A 17,827-nucleotide genomic window follows, 5' to 3' on the forward strand; every position below is an offset into this window, starting at 1 on the left:
GACACCACTGCTCGCTCCATTTTATACTTCCTGGTTGGTTGGCATTCATTACTCTCATTGACACATCTGACAACAACGACTTTAATGACTAACAAACTTTAAAGCCCTGCAAGCTCTCAGCTTTGAAAAGCAGCCACCACGAACTGGTCTCATAGAATAACCACCTCTACGCTTTAAAGGTTGTGTCTAATTCACTTCATGCGTATTAAAGAATGTGCTCGCAGTAGTCTCTAGCTGATTAAAGTGGAATAGGAGGTAAGTTAGGTAAGGAAGGGATTATTTAACAGGGTTCCTTGTTGTGGCAATGATTTTCCTAAAATGGAAAATCATTGCCACAGAATCTCCAACAGACTATGAATTCCAGAGCAGACACTTTAACTGCAAGGCAGAGGAATTGGCCGGGAGGTCAATCTCAGGGTCTTCAAAATGTCATTCCACTACAAACTTAGCAGGGACATACTTAGATTAAATAATAGAACCTTAAGATTTTCGTCTTTTGTTTAAGGACAGGAAGGCAAAGTGTTTAAGAGAGGCATGGGAGAAATGACCTCCAAAAAGCAGTATTGTTTAAAAACAATTACGTGAGTTTTGCGGGATCGTAAGTTCACGAGTCAGATTATTAGAAAGGTAATAATAGTAGTTGTCATCCACTCCCACTCCATTATAAGGAAAGGGAAAACTTTCTCACACCATTCGCCTGCTGTACTTCTAGACCATTTGCAAACAAAAACTTATTAACTTAAACGTTTGGAAAAGGTTATTTTTGGAGGCCGTTTTGTTATTGTCCCCATTTTAACTACTGCCAAGAGACTCAAAAGAGTGAGGGGAGGTGACGTTACTTTCTAATGCACTTTGGACAACTGAAGGACTTGAATTTCACAAATTCCAGAAATATTTTCTCATCCTCTGTGGGAACGGCAGGAAGAATAATTGTGAGGGGGTGTAAATATATAAATCTGGAAAATGGCTATTCCAGGAGACATATTTATATTTCATTCTTATTACACTGTAATGACATTTTGATTCCATCCTGATGGAAATATTTATCTCTCTTATTTATAACTAGTTGATACCTTTAAAAGCAGGTCTACCGAACCATGATGAAGTTGGTTATACATTCCATAAAAAGTGAATGATTGATATCGGGCTGAAAGGCATTTTTATTTTATATCCAATGAGGACTGCAATGCAAATGGCATGTTAATCAGCAAATGGAATCCTCACAAATCTATCTTAATTAATCCTTATAAACAACAAATAATAATCAACCACAAAATTCATATACTTTTCAACACATTTTACAATGTGTTTAGATGAATGCCTATATCAACATATTCAAGCTATACAGTTCAGTCTTTCCTTTGGAAAGGTACAACAATATGATGCCAACGCTAATCATGAGGTCATTCCGAACTCTGCTGTCCAAACTGCCTTCTCCTTCCCCACCTACATGCCAGCACCCCTTCACTTTATTTCATTTTATATTCACACCACCTGTTTAAAAATGGGACTGGCACAGTCTCCTCAGTCACATTACCTTTACATACCAGAAAACTAGTGCTCACACTACACTTCCCTACTCCTGGCCATCTGTTTTCCTGTCTGTCTGTCTGGCCGCCACTACCCTCTGAATGCCTAAGGAAAGAACAAATTCAGTTTCGTTTCTGGTCAGTCAGGATAGAATAGAAATCGTAAAATGCAACTAGCCACAAACTTCCATTCGTTTTCGATGACTATACACAAGGTTCCCAGCTTGGTTCTGTATCATGCCTGTGCATTCAGAGGAGGACTCCAACACTGCACCATCAAACTGTTTCATTGCTAATATTTCTTAATTTTTTTAATGTCAAGAGTCTCCAGCTCAGCTTTAGGACATTACACAAAATGTGTTAGTGGTCTAGTCTTGTGAATGCATTCTGTACTACCCTGTATTGTACACCTACAGTGCGTACCAATTAATGCATATGTCATTCTAAAGAAGAGACTTTGCCATATAACCACACCCATCATCATCATTGTCATCATCATTTTCAGAATCAATGTGATAGTGCAGAATCACTGTGTATGTATGTCAAGTTATATATCAACCAACAAATAAAGCAATGCAACCAGGATGCTTTATCGTATTGGCAGGCCCCGGTACATTGGTGGATAACGATCATTACATAAAGCACAGAATAAAAATTCATCAAGCTTCATTAAAATGAATACTAGGGTGGTCAAGTTTGACATTGACATTGACTTGACATAAACCTTTAAAATGCCTTTGTGTCCTTGACCTTTGACACTGTGGCAAGCTGGGCTTTGGGGTTACAGCCAGGGTAACATTTGTGCTAACAAATCCATGCAGAGTTATTTGCTGTTGTCCTATAGCTTGAATGAAATGTGAAATCTCAAAGAGAGAAAATAATTATGCTTCTACTTGGCTTCTACATATAATTTTGGATATGATGATGATGGGTGTTATGTCTTCACTGACATACTTGAATACCATTGTTTCACTAAAATTTTCAGATACGTTGGCAACAATCTAGTCAAGCACAATAAGCATTTATATGCACTTTAACTATGTGGTTCAACTCATTTGAAGATACCAAGAGTTGCGTTAATGTAATGTTATGTAATCAACTATATCAAAAATTATGTCTATTCAACGTTGCAAAAATGCATTCTGTTGCTGTTCAGTATGTAACCCACCATGTGATTCAACCACAGCAGTTTTAATATGGAACATAAATGAGTACATACCTCAAAGGTGCAGCTTATCCATGGGAATAACACTGCACGGAAAACTATGCTGCCGTTGTGGGGCCCTCATTATAGCAGAATCAACCTATATGCCAAACACATCTCCATCAAAGGGACCTGCTAGCACAAAGTTTCATAACCGTGCTCTCAACAGCATAAGTCAGCATGTGATACAAACAATAAAATATGTCCAAAACACAATATATTTAAAAGGGCTTAAAATATATTTTTTAAATGCTTTAAAAATATATTTTATGCATTTGATATCAGACAAGATTTCCCCTTAAGAGTTTTCAAGCTTTGCCATTTTAATCAATTCTTGTGAAATCCCAGCATGCCTTCGTAAGATGAGTACTGTCCCGTTGCCCCCCCCCCCCCAATAAGAGTACAACTAGGACATAAAAAACCTTCAAGAGCAGACTAAACAAAAGCAAAAGCCCCCCGTCTTTCACAATTTGCCACATTTTTCCAGTGTTAGACAGGAAAAAGCATTAATGAAAATATATTGCTCAAAGGATCAGTCCTTAGACCTGCAGCCATATCAATGAAAGTACTTAGCCCCTTACAGTCATTAACTCCTGTTACTAATTGTTGAATTCATTAAATGAAACCCCAAAACGTCTCTCATGAAAATAGATGTACTCAGCTGAATTATAAAGATGTCAGAGCTCAGACAATTAAAAGCTCAAAAATGGGCTGCACAAAAGAGGAAAAAGAACAATTAGGTTCTACTTTAAGGCAGTTTATGTGATACACTCGGTAATTACACATTCATGCTTCCTAGTATAGACATCTGTATATAGTTCATAGGGGCTTATTTATGACCGCCCACTTGAGTAGCGTATGAGCCTTTAATATAGTTAGACACCTTAGCACATTTTTTATTACCGAATATATGTTCTGATCTTAAACATTTTTCTTCGTTTCACTTTTTTCCCTAAAACGTCTGCAGATGGAAACAATGCAATTAATAACCCACACAATATTCAAAACCATATTTCACACATTCATTTAACACTCCTGAGAGAGTCACAGCAGTAAAAAATTCAGAACTTGAGTCACAGTCTCCAACCCAGAAGGCATTTCCTCACAGTGGCAGAGCGTGCAATCATAGAGTATATGTTTCTTTTTCTTGGTCTACTGCCCTTTAAACCAAAATGTTTCATTATTAAAGCTACATCCACATGTTGTCCCCAACAGTGTTTATAATGTTGTGCTTTCTTTGGGCAAACAACCTAGGCTCGCCAGCTTCCTCCTTGTATAAAATTGCATACCTACATGACACACGTAAGCCTGCATTTATACAATATGCTTTCCTTTATTTTCCATAATGTTTACATATTGTCCTGCTCTTTCTCACCCCTCCGTGGTAGCATGACAATGTGGGATAAGTGTGCCACCAAATTAATTAAAGTGCCTTGAATGACAGCTTGCTGAAGGGCATGCGGGCCCGTGACACACTGCGTTGTTGTCATCCCGCCGTCCTCTCAGACTCCGCATCCGTCAACGACCGCCTCGACACGACATGATTTTAATGGCCCCTCCATTATATCAGCTCTTCGCGATGTAATAGGATTGTTCTCTCCTGCTCTGCAACGCTGAGTAGATGGGGGCCCCTGTTGTGTCGCTGTACGGCGGGTCGTGCAATTTGTGCTTAATAAAATTTCAAAACACTCTGGGGCACATTGGGTATGTCAAGGCACCTCAGCCGTCACGGATGTGACAGGAGTCTCCACGTGGTACGAATAAAATCAGGGCTCTTTTATTTGTTTTATCATCCTCATTACGATTCGTTCCCTCGGTAGGCACCCCCTTCCCCAGTGACTTACTGCACCTCCTGTTAAGTGTAACAATAAGCTGTGGGGTAGTGGTTAAAGCAATGAAATCTGGATCACAGGGTCAAGGGCCCGAGCACTGGGTGACACAGTGCTATCTTGACTTTAACCAAAGAACACTGCCCAAATGAAATAAACATAAAATGCACCGAGATTATAGGCTATGAAACGGTAAACTATGCATCAAAATGATGGAGCCTGATAAGTAGATCAGTGTTTTTGCTATTGTTGTTTCATATCGGTGTTGATTTGTAGCTTGGACTGTTTTAGGAATGTTGTGTTTCTGAAGGCTGCTGAAAGACAGGCCTTTTCCTTTGTGTGCGTAGTTCAGCTGACACTATGACTCACCATGTATCACTCCACAGCAGCAAAGGAGAGCAGAAAAAGCCACGCCAAGTAAAGGGCTCTTGTGTGCTCTGATGAGTCCTTGGTGAAACCAGGTGAGTGAGTCATTTTCTTTGGGAACCGCAAAGCACTCAAGGCCTTTCTGCAGGTGTTGGTCGATGTAGTGTTAGTCAAATAGGAAATGACAAAGCTAATCAACCCCGCAGACACGAAGAGGGACACCTATCACCGAAAAAGCCCCGGCCCCACTGCCATCTGACAAAAACCACACTGTGGGAGATCAGGAAGAAACTTTCGACACTTACCTTGGCTGTGGTCGTGGAAAGAAAGAGTGGTTTCTGTAAGTCGGTAAGTGTGGGCGAGAATGGCCTGCAGTGTACACACCACCACCTCTGTGATTCATTTCACTGACAGAACTGTTTTCACAGATAGAGGTACGCATAAATATGCCACACCGCACAGCTGGAACGTGTAGAAATTCATCAGGTTAAAAAATCGAGGGATTAACGTTTCGCAGTGTTTCCTCTTAAATATATATCGCTGCATAAACAGTAGGTTATAGACTGCAGAAGGGTAACGGGCTGGAACCGAACCAAGCACAACGCACTGCGTTCACTACACATTGTAAAAAAATGGCTTTCCACATAGGCATCCATCGACAAGAGAAACGGAATGCTGGACCAAAGTGAAGATGAATGAGGGTAGGTGCTGTACCAGCTCATTTTGATCAAAACTATATAAACAGTTCACACAGACAGTTGGAGAAAAATAAGAAAAAGGAAGTTGTACAAGAATGACTACTTCCCTGGGACTAAACAACTCTCTACAATGCTCAACAGTGTATATGGCAGGCCCTTCCATGCCAAAGAATGTGTCATAAACAGTCCAATAGTGTGGCCAGCAACCCTTGCAGAAAAGACAGGCAAGGTAAAAGCTCAGATGCCTGACATCACTGCGTGCTGTTGTTTTGGAGGGCATGGAAAATGCACCCTTATTTTCCTCTAGTCAAATTTTCTTTTGTCAGAGAAGGTGAGCTTTCAGATGTGGCCAGTGCGGGGCTGTCACTGTGACAGGGAGTCTTCCAGGACATCTGCAGGAACTGTGCCGCGCTGCAACCGGTGTCACTCACTTTTCACGGTTCACTACAACATTTCCAACCACTTTCACAAATGCAAATGCGTTCCCACTGGGGTTTAACGAAAAAAAAAAAAAAAAAAAACAGACAGGAACCAAACGAGCGCCTTGACTCCAGTGTCTGCCCCTTTTGCTCTCCAACATCATCGCAAAACGAAAAAGTGAGGGGAAAAAATAGCCATAATACAGGTTTTTACACACTCTCCAGACTCTCACACTGTTTTTCTAATGCTGGCCGTGCTTTTAACTGCAGGAGGCGTGGGGCAGCCGCAAATATTTCTCTCAAGGAAAGCTTTCCAAGCAGAACATAAAAGTCAGCTTAATTTCAGAGTGACAGTGGGAGTCGACTGAAACCTATTCCTCAACCGTCAACCCGGGCTTAAAGGGGAAAAACACAGACGCGCTCAGACCTGGCTGACGACAGCACCTATAAAAAGGTGAATGACTTCTTCACAGGGGGAACTCCGGCTTGGAGACGGTCTGTTTTGGAACTGGGAACCCAGTGTGTTTTTATCTTTGTGCAATGGGTGTTGATATTGGAACGTTCTGCTTTTGAATGCCTGATATTATTAGCTGACTGCTTTTATTTGGGGCAGCTCTCAGCTCTCAGGGCTGCTACATCCATTAGGCAGAGAGAACTATCGCTGCTTTATTCCTCTGCATATTATTGCCTATGTATTCATATAGAGGATTCAGCTCTGTAGTTGTGATTTGCAAGCTGGCTCGGTTCAGGGGCCATACACAGCCCACAATTCAGTTTTTAAACAGAGTCCCGCACTGATCTGATTTGCTGACACTGATACTCCATATCTGTTTAAGTTTCCAATCTTATACATAAATGCAGCTGCAAAACATGCCTGAAAAAAAGCCAGTCCACCACATGCTCTCCACTGTGTTTGAAGAAAAGCAGACAGTCTCTGTATTATGAAGAACAGCATCCTAGAGAAAATATTAGCAGAACCTGGCTTTGAGAGATTTGATGCAAATAACTCCGAGCTATGTCTCCTATTCATCTTGGTGGCTGGTTTCGTAAAAACCTCTCTCCATCGGAACAATGTTCAACCAGCACTAGTCATGCCCTTGGCAAGCCGAGATAAGGCTATCTGTTTCTATCATCACTAAACAAGACTGAGCAAAGTACATTAGGCAGAAAAATACAAACAAATTACAAAGGCTTTAGGCGAGGCGAGGCTCTTTATCTAATGTTTGTAGGACTGCTCGCATTCGAGGGAAATGTTTCTGTGTCTAATAGATCCTGTCCCGACACTCCACACCAAGGGAAAACAATACAGTGCCTGTTATCTGTAACAGAATGCTATCCTTCCTCGTGTGCAAAACAACCAGCGCACCCCATTCCACAACTCTGCAAATCGTGTAACAAGAAAAAGGCCTTTCTGTGTTATTCAAAGACATGGCTGTAAAAGTACATGAAATTATATTCCTACTCAACATAAAAAAAACATAAGTCAATGCAGACAAAATTCTTGCCTTATATGTGAATTATGATTATGACAGAATTAATCAGTCAAACATAGATATATACTCATAAACATTTATAGTTGTGAAACCATAATCCTTTTAGGGTACAGTACAAGTCTTTGATTGACTCAGGGTGATTCAAGGTGACTGAATGATAAAAATACACACACTCCAGCCTCCCAGTACATAAAACAGGAGACCTATACTATTATGACCTCTGCTGATCAGGTACATCTGCATTGTGACCTCGCTGTTCATGATTTATAAATTACCCTTGTTTTTTTTAACAAAAAAAAATCCATTCCTTTTTGAGTATGCAGTAATGCAATGGTAATCAGAGAGGGTTTGATTTTCTAACGCTGCTGTGAAGTGCTCTTAACACCTCCACACATGATCAATAAACGTGTCTCTTGTTTCGCAGCCATATAGCCTCCACCAGCCCTCACAGCGGGGGCCTCCGCCAGGACACCTGGAGTAGGAATGCCTTCTAAAGGCTTTGGATGAAAGTTGCCAACAATAGAGGCATGGCCTGAAAAAAAAAGAAAACACAGAAAATGTTTGGACTTGTGGACCTGAATCTATGGAGACCCAGGTCTCTTCTGCTGATGTCGATAATGGCGTAAACGATACAACTGAGGAGGCGAAACTGGTTAGGAGAGGCATCGTCTTACTAAACTACGTTTTTCAACCAACCGGGGCAGAAGATTTTAAAATCTACAAAGAGGGATTACAGCTCCCCCGTATTTCTGTGAGACATCTCAGAGAAGGGGAAAAAAAGAATCACATAATTAGTTTGTTATACATGCTGTCCTATAAAATCTATTATTTAAATGATAAAGTTCACCACGTTCCTAAAAAGTCAGACAATTTAAACACTGGGAAATAGAATCTGAATCTAACATTTAGACTTCCAACAAGGATGGGATTCAAATGTGACGGAAATGTCACGTTACTTTAAATTCAGACTTCATTACAAAACTCTAAACGGATTCATCAATTGTTCATTATCAGCCTAATGCATTTGAACATTTGTTATTAAAGATCAATTCAAACATCCTGAGGATGTGGTAGGTTTTATGATCATTTCAGTCCAGAAGACCTAAATCTCTGAATTAAAAAAAAAGGTCCTGCTTTTATAAACTCACAGTGACAGCTGTGGTTTTGTGTGATCTCAAACATTAATGCTGCACGGTATCAGCCAGGACATTTACTGTATACTAGTACTATGCCTTTGACAAAATATCAAAATGTTTTACAATGTTGCGGTGGGCTTAATACTTATAATCCTTTATCAGACGGAGACATGCTACAACAAACCTTTTTCCATCAGCTTTGATACAGAACATGATTTCAACTCAATAACCCAATAACTCCCTCCCGAAATATCTACAATCCGGTCGACTCAGACAGAGAGACAGCTGAAAACAACCTGCGAACCGAAACCTGACAAGTCTGTAATGCGGCGTCTGCATCGCGGGGTGGAAAAAACGGAGATGCTGTGTTTATTTTTGAACTCAGGCAGTGGTCCCGCAATCTACTGGTCATAATATGTCCCTTCTTGATGTTTCAATATTGTGGGCCGTGTCCTCGTAGCAACGCGGGCTGCAGCGAGACAGCCCCTCTTTCCCACCGCGCGGCCGCGAGGAGGGGAGCGACAGAATGTGGGAACGAACAAAGGCTCCTGTTTTAGTCTGGTGGCGGAGGAAGGAGATGCAAACTTGTTATCGTGTAACTGAAGACCTCTGACCTGACCTCACACAACAGAGCCGGTACACACACACACACACACGGAGAGAGAGACCGCCCGTCTCCCCTTCCTCTCACACAAGGACACAGGCATAAAGGAACCACTCTCAGCGGTCAAAACAGAAAAAGAGAAGAATAGCTTGAAAGATTCCACAAAACTAATATTAATCTTTTCCATGTCTAGAGGGAGATGAGTTTCAGGACACAGAGACTGACACTGCCCATTCAAATAAAAATCAATATAAGGTGAACGTATAGCACACATGCACAGGCGAAGAGGGCTGGAGGGCAACTTTGTTCATTTCATGTGACTTGTACGTGTTATAGTCTTATGTAACATGGAAATTGTTAGTTATCAATAAAACATGACATTTTAGAATTTGAATATTATTTTAAATGGTAAAGATTATTTGTGGGTTTAAATTTTTTACGTTCATTTTTCGGATCAAATTAGTTCAAAGCCAATGAATATTTTGCTTGAGTATTTCAGGTTTTCTGAAGAAGCCCTTTGTGGTTGAACACATAGTCCTAAAAAAGAGAGGAGTGATGTATGCAACCATGTCATTTTGGTTTCATGTTTGGTTTGGTTTGATTTGGTTTCATGAGAGTGCCACTAAATACAGGAATTACCAGCTTTGAGCACAGAATTAGCGTGCCCTTCGCAAAACTGATTTAAAAATAGTCTCTTTTTTAAGATACAAAATCTCTTTACTAATTCACAATTGATGTACGGCTTTTTGAGCCGCCACTACAGACAGATTTTTTGTCTAATGATATTAATAAATTGCTCATCCTGTAGCTTTCTAAGACAAATCTAACATTTACACTCTCCACTGAATTAGGTGAAATCTGCATAAGGAAAAGAACACTCCATGTAAACTTTGAAATTTCCAGGACATTATGAGCTGAAAGCTCTTTCTCCCTGTCGCTAACAAAACAGTCATTTTGCCAGCTCAAAACCAAGTTCAAAGATCAGATCCATCAGGACGTTAGCTGGGTATGGTATGGCTTGTGTCTTTCTCAGATTACACACCATCAAAGGCTGAAACTTGTTCTCCATCAGCACTTGGCATTCGATAGGGCAGTGAGGAATACTTACTGTTTCACCGCTCTAAAGCCTTTACAGCCATTGTTAAAGAGAGAAAACAAAGCATATAAAATATATATTTTTCAATCACAACTGTGCCTCAGAAACGAAAACCTCTTCAATATGAGGATTCCATTGATTATAAATGCTACGATACTATTTCAGAAGTCCACAATGAAATCAACCAAAATACATTTCTGAAAAGACCATAGGGGGCACTATTGCCTCATAATCAGACAAGCGGAGTTGTCAAACTTCAAGGATTACAAAGAGGAAAAAAAATCCACATAGATATAGCACAGTACCTAAAAAATTCTTTTATCTATGTTCAAGTGTCATTTGCCAAGTAGATTTTAATAATACCTAATTAATTCAAACTGCTAGGATGAATCTTTCAAAATATCACACTTCCTAAAAAGAACACATTTTTGATGCTAAAACTGTTCTCTTCCTGTGAAGGTGATTTAACACCTAATTATCTAAGGAGGTTGATGTTTTTTCTCTTCCACAAAAATCGAATTCCAAACTGTCAAATCCCTGAATAAACCATGAGCCTCCAAATAGATTGATTATTTAAAAGAACTGCATAATAGGGGGTCATTCGACTCCCTACACATACGGTTAAATGTTTTTCACTGAATTTTTACCAAAAATCAGTAAACATTGCATCAATCAAATATCCCTTTTAAATGATGTGAAAGAAAATAATATGCAACATTGGAAATTTCACCAATCCTTTTACTTCAGTGGACCAATTTTTAAAGAGGAAACGCTCCATGCAGCTAGAATTAAACTGGAAAGTCACACTTCTCATGTTGCCATCTCGCTGATAAAGAAAGGAAATGTGTGTTTATCAACTGACAGTGAGAGTGCACAGTTCAGCATGAACACTGTAAACAATGTGGGGACTGCCTCTCTGCCACACCCCGGGAGCCCACCCCCTCCTCCATGGTTGAACAGCGTGCTCTTTAGCACAAGGGGGGTCACACTGGTGCTGCCCTGGAAATGAGAAATTAGGAAAAGCTGGCAATGACTGGGTCTGAGCTGATCAGGGAAGGAGGAGGGGGATGCAGGGGAGAGAGAGAGAGAAGCCCTGAGGCTGGTTCAGCAAGCCTTCCCCGCCAGCCTGCCTGTCTGTCTCGCTCTGGACATCCACAGCCAGGGCCCAACGCTGAATGAACACGTTTCCGCACGGCCTACAGGGATACCATGGGTTTTTCTCTTCCTGTTTACAGCATGTCAGCCAGTCTCACTCCAGAAAGAAACAGCCCCTTAAAATTTGATGTTGCTTGTGTGTAAGGAAACGCGCACTCTATTTCATTAAATGGATGTGGGGGCAGCTGTTTCCTCTGACAGGTGAAGATCTGTTTCTTGAAGTCAGTGTCCAAGGTAGCTTTCGCCTGGCTGCAGGCGATCGGATGAGCAGCGCCAGGAGTGTTAAACACACCTGAAACCCTGACAAAAGCCTGTCAGATCAGCCCGAGACAATACCAGCCTTATCAATTATTTGTGACAAATTGATATCTTCTCACCATGCTGGTTACACATTTGATAAAATATACATTTTAAATTATTTTTTCTGATCTTGAACAAAGAGGAAAAAGCTTGTACCAGTTCCTGCATCCAAGTAATTTTAGTGCACTGTGGACAACGTTCACAAAGTTATGACAAGTGCTGTACCATCTCTGAAGGAATTCTGAGATTCTTGGATCCCACACGACATGTGGACCAAAAACTCTCAATGGCCAACCACCTCAAAATACTTCTTTCTGAATTGCTGTTTTACAGTTTGTTGAGTAAATATTTTCAGCAGGCTCAGACAAAGTCTAACACGACATAGCATAAACTTAAAAAGCTATTAACAATGAAAAAAATAATAACATACCAAATGAATACAAACTCAGAGTCTGAGGGAAGTGCTGACCAGTTATGCGCTTTAGTTACGAGCGTCACTAGAAGGAGGACCGTCTCCATCACATCTTATACATTCTGACACATGTCATGTATCCTCTTCGTGAGGCTCACTTCTCTGGAACACGCTGTAATGCATGGTTATGGAAATGACTCAAACACCTGCACAACTGTACAATATTGCCTTGTAGCTTTGTACCAACGTCCTTCATGATACATTCAATTTCACTTACAATCATCTATTTTTTATTGTTAGACATTTTGTTCAGACATTTCACTGAAAAGGGTGAAGTGAGTAAAATAAAACTGGTTGATGTGTCAATCATTACAAGCTGCTATGCATATAGATACTGAATAACCTTACTGTCACTTCCTCACTATCCTAGCAACTTCAGTAAAATTAAGTAGTTTGGGAAGCCTTTTCCTTATGCCAATACTACGGAAATGTTCATTAAATAATATTGCAATAATATGTATTCAAATGTTTCCATATGTAAATTAAGAACAGCAAACATCAGTAATATATGTGTTAGAAAACAGTACCATGTACATGTTTTCTATGATTACTTTTTATACCTTATATATAAACTTTTTTTCAATATATCTTCCAGGATATCTTTTGGTTATTGTTTGCAATAATCTGGAATAATGAAACCAAAGTCGACAATTACGCACAAAGTGCTAACACTAGTAATATTGATAAATAATAATTTATACTTACCAATAATAAATTAAGTATGTGAATACTGAATCAAACAGCAAGGTATTTGCCAGTAAGGTATTTGATTATTGGACATTCAAACAGTATAAAGTACCACCACAAACCTCTGAAAGGATATATTATAATATGACTGTGCAAGTCTATGCATAAATTTACTAAATGCACAAAACTGTTATGCGTAAGTTGCTAAATACAAGAAAAAATTTTAAAAAGCTGATGATAGACAGCAATAGGCAGGCCAGATACTGATGCAGAACAGGTTTCTGTGGGCAGTCTAAATGCGGACACAAACCACATTTCTGTGTTATATTAAAAAAGGGATATTAAATGCAGACAGAGTCAAGCTGTAACAATTCAGTAACATACAGACCTTGGCTGTGTTATAACTCTGTCTATATAGCTGACTGAAGTAAACCAATCTGAAGCACCTACTGGCCTCCATTGTCTGTTCATCAGGTCTGCTTTACCTTGACAAGCTTAAGGAGGTGGTACAGGTCTTCCACTTCATCCCCGTCTCTCTGGCTGTACTCCCTCCCAACATCCAGACTGGTCCCCTCAATGGTGCGTCGATACAGGGGGAGACCCATGGCTTCTGCATGGAGGTCAATGGCCTGATGTCCCACTGACTGGTACATATAACTGTCTAATTCATCTAGAAGAAATAAAAAAATTCATATATCAAAGGCACTACATAATGAAATGACATCTTGCAACCAATGCCACTTGTTCTGCAACAAGGATGCAGATGGTTATTCTGATTACCATTATTGCACTAGGCAGGGCATTTACGCATGGTAAATATGTTCATCTGTGCCTGTGGCTACACTATGTCTTTTCATCTATGAGGTGTAGCCATAGGCAGAGATGAACAGGTGCGTGACTTACCTATATTTTCTGCAGGCCGCAGATTGGCAAGAGCCACAATCTTGTGCCCAGCTGCAACACACTGCATCATGTTATAGCAGCTGTCCTTGCCACCGCTGCAACACAATGTGAAAGAGATGCTCAGAGCATGAATGGATATGACACAAGTGTTAGCATTAAAAGGGAGTATCAAATTTTAAACTAAGGTGTAAATCTCATATTTTAGTAGGGAGAGGTGCTCATATATAAGGGTAAATTCTGTTGTGTACCCTAACTGATTTCTTTATAAGTTGGAATGGGGGGGTGGGGGTACAACTCAGTTTGCTGACTTGACTTCAGTGTGCTTGTATTGACTTTGTTGTAATCACTATGACTTAAGTATCTATGACTTAAAACTTGTAGGATTGCAGTACATTACAATCTCACAATTTTGGGAAACTATAATTCTGTGCCACGTGTTCGGACGTCATCATGTAAGTCTACACTGCCATACATCTTTAATTCCTGCACGACAACTGCACTCTTTCGTAAGAGCATCTGCTACATAGCCAAATGTTCAGGGGAACGTGTCTGTGTGCGTTCAAGGACAAGACAAGCAATCCAGCTGGCTCGTTCAGAATTTATAGACATTCTGGCATGGTAGCTAGGTAACTAACTAGGGAGAAAGACAAGGAACTAACCACGAACGGTGTGTGACGCGGATTTGTTTACTGTTTATTGACATTCACAATGCATTGGCTAAAAGTACGACAGCTTGTCGGCCGAAACAACTTTTGACCGTGAATATTCATGCAACTAGTTAACTATCACTTGTAAGAGCTAGGTAGCCAGCTAGCTTGCTAATGGCTAATGCGAGCGTAAAACGGGTTACCTTATCAACGCGACTACTTTCATTGTTTCCTTAATAACGTTTACTCTTAGGAGTGAAAAGAATGAAAGGTTGGAACTCAAACTGTTATTCCCCTCTTATTTTCAGTCATGTATTTTGATTTGCTACCTTGCACATGTACATGCCATAAACAAACCAAAACGTGAGTCCTGATGCCGGAAGTCCTAGAACCTCTCTGCTTGGTGTCTTAACATTTTGCCAGGTTAAAAATAAGAAAAATATTTTTCTATTCATACCATACACTTCTGCGAATTCCTGATGTTTACTGTTTATGTACAAATAATGTATGGTTCTATATTTGTATTTTCTGTATACTTAATAATAGAACTTCAAACGTGGAATTGGGCTCAGGAAGAAATGAGGACAGCTTGCCGGTTGACGAGCATTACATTACGGAGGGTGGTCACTAGATAAGAGTCTTTGGAGTGCGTGTGACAACAGAAAGTAAAGTGTAATGTTTTCTTGTAGGTGTCAACATAACAGTGTCAATCTTAGACAAACTACTTCATTAATCAATGAAGCTGGAAACTGTGTTGGGTAGACAAGAAATGTAGGCGAGTTTGCAGAAGCCATTTCCTATTTTAGCTTGGATGCTTACTGCCATTTCACGGAAATGCGTATTTTCTGCTTGTGCATGTGCATAACTTTAAAGCAAGCGCTGTTCAGATTTATTTATTATTGTATTATGTGGATACATTTATCTAAACTGAGTCTGCTGTTGGAGTATCCAGATTATAGAGAGATCAGTGGATCTTTACAGTGCCTGCCCCAAACTGATGTCTTTGAAAAAGCAGCTTGGTTAATTCAGACAACGACAATATAGACCTGTCCCTGTTAAGAACTCGGCTCTGAGCTGATCATTTGCTGATGGAGGATAAAACATTTATTTTATATGAAGGAAATCATAAAGCATGATACATTGTCAGGCATCTGTAACTTTGTTCTGATTTGCATAATGCTAATAGATTTACACAAAAACACACATTTTCATTTCTGCCTTTCTGGGCTTTAAGCACAATTAAAACGTAATTTTGAATCCCAAAAGGAAAGTATACATGTATCCTGTGCATACTGTATCATAGCTAGTAGCACTGCAAAGCAATGGTAGACATTTACAGCACTAGAGCAGCCACATCCTATTATGTGTGGTCACAGTGTATTTTGCATACGTTTTTGAGCACCACACAAATTCATAAACTTTCTAGGGCAATAATAGGTGAGGGCTTTAAAATCATCCATGTACATTGTCAAGGCCACAGCCTCTGTTTTCCACTATAAACCTTTTGCATATATTTTGGGTGCTGCTCAAATGAGTAGTTTTATTGGATCAACAAGCACAGGGATTCAAACTATGCTTTGCATATAGCTTTGGTAATGGTGTATCAATTGCAGAGGAGATGTGGATGAGCCATTTTGTTCAGTTCCTCATCTGCTGCTTCAAATGTTACATGTTTTGATAGATTCATAATGAGGCATGTCTCTGATACATGAATATTACTGCTGACTCACATGGTATTACAACAATATACAACAATGTTGTATGTTGAAGATATACACAGGTGTGCAAGCAGTTCCTCTTGATTTGTTACCTGAATAACCCTCAGATATATAAGGGAGATTCACAACATAATAAACTTTATGTAAGTGAATTATAATTATAATTAGTCGGGTCATATGGTTTGGTGGCCATATTACTTATGGTGTATATATTTCTTCAGATTTTACAAATAGATAACATAATGTGACATTTTTGTTTGTGACATAAATTATGCTGTCTTTCATGGACCTTAATCCACACAGTAAGTATACACAGATGTGATTCACAGCTTTTTCTCTCAGTCCTTGACTTGCATAAATTTACAAAGTCGTATCAAGGTATTGTAAGCCTTTGTGAATTACAATGCTTTAGGTTACCTATTGTGGTAGCCATGTTGCTTATATTAATGCACATCAATTTCTTCCTTCTTCCTTCCTATCAAATTTATGTTAGCTAAAACATATGCTTTGATGACTTTATTACACAAACAAATTCTTATGTATGTCTACCATATATGAAGTCTATGAGGTAGCAACCTGTAGTTGACAGTTGTGATTTTGGCAAATCTCCTCACATTACAGCCTATTTTACAAACTTTCACAGCATTCACCAATACAAGTGAAGAACAATTTAAAGTGCAAACTACCATTATGATAGTAAAATGACAGCAAATAATAAATTAAATCATAATCTGTAACATATTTCATAAACATGTAAAAAGGTTTGTGTCATCAGTTTTTGTGTTTGTATTTTGATTCGGTATACATCAGCCAATTGTCATTTTTAAGCAGTGTTGATGAGGGACCATGCAGTCTCTGACTGACTGCAGTCTCTGACTGACTGTGCTTGTTCACAATGTCAGGAAATAAACCCCTCAGAGAGAGTAGTTGATAATGAGAGACTAGTTCATTCTGCTACTAAGAAATCGGAGAAGAAATGTGTGGCTAGGGGCCGTAGTACAGTGGAGGCAGGGGAGAGACAGAAGCTCAGATGTGGAGGCAGGGGCGTAGGAGGACTTTGGAGGTGTGGAGGTAATAATATTATAGGTATTATAGGTACAAATTTCAGTTAGTTAGAACCTATGCATCTATAGGACTCATATAACACTAGAATCCAATATGAATCTAAAACTAGAATCAGAGTTTCTGATCTGTTTAAGCATAAATGTGTGGTATACTTGAAAAGGAAAATAGATGAATACTTGGTTTCAGGTTAAGATTATTTCAAGTCTTGGATACTTCAAATTGCCAGAATCATCTTTTTTGAGGATGATAAATATTGTACTTGAGTGCAATCAACATCTAGATATGTCAAAAATGATTGATTTAAAGTTAATTGTTTAAAAGAAAATTGTACAGTAGCACTTCTATTATGTGTAAAAAAGAGAAACCTCTATGGGGTGATATTGCAAGGTTCCTCTAAGACCATCATTTTTATCCACATAAATAGACACTGCAACTTCTTATGAATATGACAGCCACAACTCAACTTGTCAAGTCAATATGTAAATGTAAACTGAAACTCTACATCA

At 39.4% G+C, this 17,827-nt stretch overlaps 1 protein-coding gene across 2 annotated transcripts in view; it reads right to left on the bottom strand.

The window, feature by feature from the left end:
- The window catches only part of dph6 (diphthamine biosynthesis 6), a 61,162-nt gene extending 46,267 nt beyond the window's left edge, over window positions 1-14,895 (bottom strand). For both annotated transcript variants that reach the window (XM_036543017.1, XM_036543016.1), the window contains exons 1-3: window positions 14,742-14,895; window positions 13,892-13,986; window positions 13,474-13,658 (exon numbers count right to left, since the gene is read on the bottom strand). In XM_036543017.1, the coding sequence (XP_036398910.1) occupies window positions 13,474-13,658; window positions 13,892-13,986; window positions 14,742-14,764 (303 nt within the window). In that variant the 5' untranslated portion in view covers window positions 14,765-14,895. The remainder of the gene's footprint in view (window positions 1-13,473; window positions 13,659-13,891; window positions 13,987-14,741) is intronic.
- Between the last annotated feature and the right edge of the window lie 2,932 nt (window positions 14,896-17,827).

The sequence above is a fragment of the Megalops cyprinoides genome, chromosome 12 (assembly GCF_013368585.1).
Source record: "Megalops cyprinoides isolate fMegCyp1 chromosome 12, fMegCyp1.pri, whole genome shotgun sequence".
NCBI classification, from domain to species: domain Eukaryota; kingdom Metazoa; phylum Chordata; class Actinopteri; order Elopiformes; family Megalopidae; genus Megalops; species Megalops cyprinoides.